Source organism: Armigeres subalbatus, chromosome 3 (assembly GCF_024139115.2).
Source record: "Armigeres subalbatus isolate Guangzhou_Male chromosome 3, GZ_Asu_2, whole genome shotgun sequence".
Classification (NCBI taxonomy): Eukaryota; Metazoa; Arthropoda; class Insecta; order Diptera; family Culicidae; genus Armigeres; species Armigeres subalbatus.
The window spans coordinates 371,789,006-371,793,626 of record NC_085141.1 but is presented as its reverse complement, the minus strand read 5'-3'; the positions used below and the strand labels follow the sequence as shown (position 1 = coordinate 371,793,626).

Genomic DNA, 4,621 nt, shown 5'->3' with positions numbered 1-4,621 from the left:
CGATTCTTTTTTTACACGGGGGATGCGTTCCGTGTAAAAAAAGTTTTCAGTTCAAAATTGTAAAAACAGAATCGGGTGTATACTGTGAAACATAAGGATACGTCTAAGTACCAAAATACTGTTAACTAAATAACATAATTCTATATATCACTTATCGATCGATTACGAATAGTCGATTTTTCCTTTCGTGGATAACTGGATTAAAAGATACAACTGTGATTGTTGATTCTAATGCAAGATACAACCATCCTTTATCAACTATATTGCAAGTTGACTAAATTCCCCAGATTGATAAAAAGAAAACATCGATGAATCAATCAATGCAATTATGATCCTAAGCGTGAAAACTCGTATTTAACCCCAAATTACCTTGATGCTCATGAAAATAAGTTGATATTGACGGTCAACTCCCTGTATGGTAGAGTAGAATAGACTCTACTCTAATGCTACCCGTTCATCTTTAGTGATATCAAATGACGACCTGGTACATACATACCCAGTTCAAAACAATCGCACTAAAGAAACATACCTATTCAACGATGGTTGGTACCTAGTGCTATATTAATGTTATATAAAGTTGTAGACTATTTTCATTATTTAGAAGAACCCAGTTTGATCCATCCAAATAGTTTCTAGTTGTGTTTTACAAAATTCAAAATTATGAGCGTAAAAAACGTGAAATCAGAAGGTAAGATGTTTTAATTTGCATCTAGAGTATCTTGTTAACATATGTTTCGTTTATAGTGTTGAAGATGCAGACCCAACCGGAAGCTGAAATCTATGTGCCAGTAATCCGTACACCACTACTTAAGCTTCAGCAATCTAATACCGTACTGCGTAACTCGAACAGACGCAGCTGTTCCAGCGCGATTGATAGTAATACTATCTCGACTACCAACACTCCAAAGACGGGGACCAGACGGCGTGTTTCTCACTGTTGCATACTGGACACTCCAACCAAGGATGAAGCGCAGCAGACAATTCACCAGTTAGGCAAGCTTCCATTCTACCTTCGTAGCAAAAGAAAGACAATGGCAACCGGTAAGGTAAGGCTCAATAAGTCACCGATGAAGAAACAGCAGCAAAAGGCAACAGACAAGCAGACTAAGGTAAGCATGGCATTGCCTCGTAAATCTCCACGCAAATTAGGCGAACAACGAAGGCAGAATGCTACGACGAAATCAAAGTTGAACAAGGAGAAGTCCGTACGGCAGGACGTTATCGGAGTACCTGGTCCATCTGTGATGAACTCGGAACAAGCAGCTTCACAAGACGACTGTTGTGAGAAGCTGAGACAGCTCCAGAAGAAGTGTGACCAGCACGAAGCGGACTGTAGAGCGAAACAGGATCGTATCACGGAACTGGAAACTGAATTGAATGCAAAGTGTGAAATAATCGAGAGGGTAAGTTCATACTTAATGTGGTTACATAGACATAATAGTAATGATAAATTCTTTCCAATAGTTTCAAAACAGTGAGAATACTTCTGAGTTAATATCGACGACACAAAATATGACTGCGAACAAGGAAATGCCGATAGCCGAAAAGCATTCGGAATTGGAAGTAGATTTTGACTATGATCATAGTCAAAGCGACAACAAGGTACTTGATTTAAGATCACGAGTTGAAAACTTGGAGCAAAATCTAGCGAATGTTAGAGTGTGTGTCCTGAAGAAGGAACGGAGAATATCTGAGCTCTTGGAGGAAAGAGATCAGAGGATGAGTGAACTGGATAGACTAAAAAAACGATGTGAAGAATTGACTGTAAGTAAAATAAGTACAACTATAGTTTATGTTAACTAATATGTTACATTTCTAGCAACAAACACTACAGCTTCAAAAGGAAGACCTGGAAAACATTATTGCCCTAACTTTGGAACTTCATGAGCAACAAACAAACATGCGTGTGCTGCAAAAAGAAAATGATAAGTTACGCATCGGCAAGAATATATTTAGGAAAGTGGAACAGTTCGACAACGTAGAGCTGTTGAAGAGCATCAGAAAAAGCAAAACTCTATTCGAGGCACGGTGTCGGGAGAACCCGAAACAGGGGAATGAAGCAGAGGTAACTGAGGTAGAACTCAAGGCAATGGTCGATAGAATCGAACAGAAGAACCGCTTATCTGAGGCGGTGCGTAACAGTTTACTCGATACGGTAATACGACTAAAACGGGAGAACAGGCAGATGCATGATAAAATGTAAGTGGACTTGCCCAATAGTGAACGTCGTAAGATTGTTACAGTATTCTTTTTTTTCACAGGATGGAATACGGCTCGAATTTGCCAATAAAGTCAATTGATGAGTTTACAAAAGAAAATAATTCAGTGAATAACGAAAATATAGATCGATTAGGCCCTACTAGCTTGTAGATAGATGATAACGCACTCAATAAATCGTTTTTATACTTAAAGTGACTTTTTTTCTTTACTTTCTATGCTTGTAAATATGTATACCCAGTAAACACATTTTTCCTCGATATTTCAATAAATATTACCCTTATCGCTTGGTAGACACTTTTACGTGCTGTATTACGGGGTAAGATCTACCATGATCATATTGTCAGTTACAGGCAAATCCTGACCCAACGAATTCCTTCCCCTATACCAAACTCCGAGGAACTTATGAGGGTGTTGCTGAGTCGGTTACTTCTGATTAAAATGATAATGATCGGACTGGCGTTATTTGCGGTCTAATCTTCTTCGGCCTTGATGACCTTCTTCGAGAATAAGAGGACATGAACCATCAGCTCGTGACGGAGGCATTACCCCATCCTAGTGGAGGCGGCGGCTGCAGCAAGGCCAGAAGTACTTCGCCAAGCTCGACACTCGGAATTTTTCATGGAAGTTAATCGAAATTTCATGTGGAAATTATTAAAGATATAAATGCGAAAAATTCAGAACAATTTCCGAGAACAATATTCAGAATGGAGAACGATTTCGAATGCTCCAATCCAACATTATCAACTTCTAAAATATAGTGAATTGTAAAAAACAACAAAGAATGAATTGCTCTCCACTATTGTCTGCATGTTAATAACACCACCCACTAAGATCCAAGCACCGGAAATGAACAAATTTTCATTATCCAGCAGCATATATAAATCATCATCCTGTTGGTTGCTCCGTTAGTAGCTCCCTGCTGCAGTCTTCATCACACGAGCAAATCCCCACTGACTTCCCGTAAGAAACCTAATATTTCTTCCCATAGTTTGCAGCTCAGTATGTCCGATTGTTGGGTTAGTGCAAACACTGATTTATCGTCGGTCGCTTTATCACTTAATTAACACATTAACACGTGTAAATGATCTGCTTGTTGATAATTAATTGACACCACCACCGTTGAACCAACCTCTCTGCCAGAGCTAGTCGAAGACCACAAATCCGCACGCACCACACCCTAACGTTCCCCGGTCCTCCTTTTCGAATCAGATTTTCTCCTCAAGCCGACGACGACGTGGCAGCTCGGTCTGATACCAACTTATTAAAACTGTAACAAATCCCTAAAGCATCGCCAGCCGCCGCCGTTTTCACTCACCGACAACGACGACGGAGGAGAGGTCACGGCGAGGTCTTCATTATGCTATTCCTCCCTCCGTCCTGGGATGCGGGTTTCATTTTGCCAGTAGGGCACCACTCCCACTCGGGCTATGAATTATAAGCAACGTAATCCACACCGGTTGTCGAGCCGTGCGCCATATCCTCCTGTTTCATGCTCGGTTCGAACAAACGCTGATGGATATTTGGGTTTGTTGGATGATTCGGGTGGATGGTTCCACGCGGTATTCTCCTCCATTGGGGGAAACACAGATCGGTAAAGTACGAAGAAAGAAAATTTTCTTGCTGGATTTTTTTCCTCGTAGGATTTTTTTGTTAAATTAATAGGTAGGTAAGTATACTAAGTTAAGCTTTTTCATTATTTTTGTAGGGTTGAGAATGTGGTAAGGCTGAAATTCCTTGAAGAATATATTATGCATTGCCACAAAATGCAAAATGTTGCCATGCCATGTGCAAAGTTTCGCCATTTTCCAATGCTCTCATAGATGTGTAAAATATATCCGTAGTACAAGTAGTAGTTGCGATTCAAAATAAGCGGAGGAGTAGATTTTTTTATGAGCGGTACAATATTTAGGAATATATTTATGAGTCTTCTCGGAAGTCGCGTAGACATGAATTGTGATCGTGTTCCTAATACAGTCTTAAGAAAATAGTATAGCAAACGTTTTTCCTTTTTCTGCTTTAAATGATCACAAGAAACTGTATTTAAGGAAATGCGAGCTGTCAGCAACTATTTTTGCAAAAAAAAATTAAAACTCGCCACCGAGTGATGTTCCTTTTTTATTGCCTCTCAAGATTTTCTGTTCCACATTTCGATATTTCAATAAAGCGATGATCCTTTCAATATCGACTTTTTTTTTAACTTATTTTATTTGCTAATTATCTAATACATGCATTCATCTCTTAGACTAGGTGTTCCGTGTTTTCTTAACACTATCATCCTTATTTGCTATGTTACTTTTTAGTTATTATTAATACATTTCAATTGCCTCTGGCAGTTAGAATTTTTCCTCTGGTTGAATTGACCCATGTAGGAATTACAATATTCTCAACTTAAACTAAACTT

At 39.1% G+C, this 4,621-nt stretch overlaps 1 protein-coding gene across 1 annotated transcript; it reads left to right on the top strand.

The window, feature by feature from the left end:
- The first annotated feature begins 596 nt into the window (after positions 1-596).
- On the top strand, positions 597-2,411 carry LOC134223611 (myosin-J heavy chain-like). Its single transcript, XM_062702802.1, has 5 exons — positions 597-688; positions 745-1,403; positions 1,465-1,764; positions 1,820-2,199; positions 2,262-2,411. The coding sequence occupies exons 1-5, from the start codon at positions 661-663 to the stop codon at positions 2,368-2,370; spliced, it is 1,476 nt and encodes a 491-aa protein (XP_062558786.1). The 5' UTR covers positions 597-660; the 3' UTR covers positions 2,371-2,411.
- The last annotated feature ends 2,210 nt before the right edge of the window (positions 2,412-4,621 follow it).

Bases quoted from the DNA above. Each gene is read 5' to 3' on its own strand.
- LOC134223611 (XM_062702802.1), top strand. From the start codon at position 661: ATGAGCGTAAAAAACGTGAAATCAGAAG. The intron at 689-744 runs GTAAGATGTTTT...TTTCGTTTATAG, and splicing joins AAAAAACGTGAAATCAGAAG to TGTTGAAGATGCAGACCCAA. The intron at 1,404-1,464 runs GTAAGTTCATAC...TCTTTCCAATAG, and splicing joins AGTGTGAAATAATCGAGAGG to TTTCAAAACAGTGAGAATAC.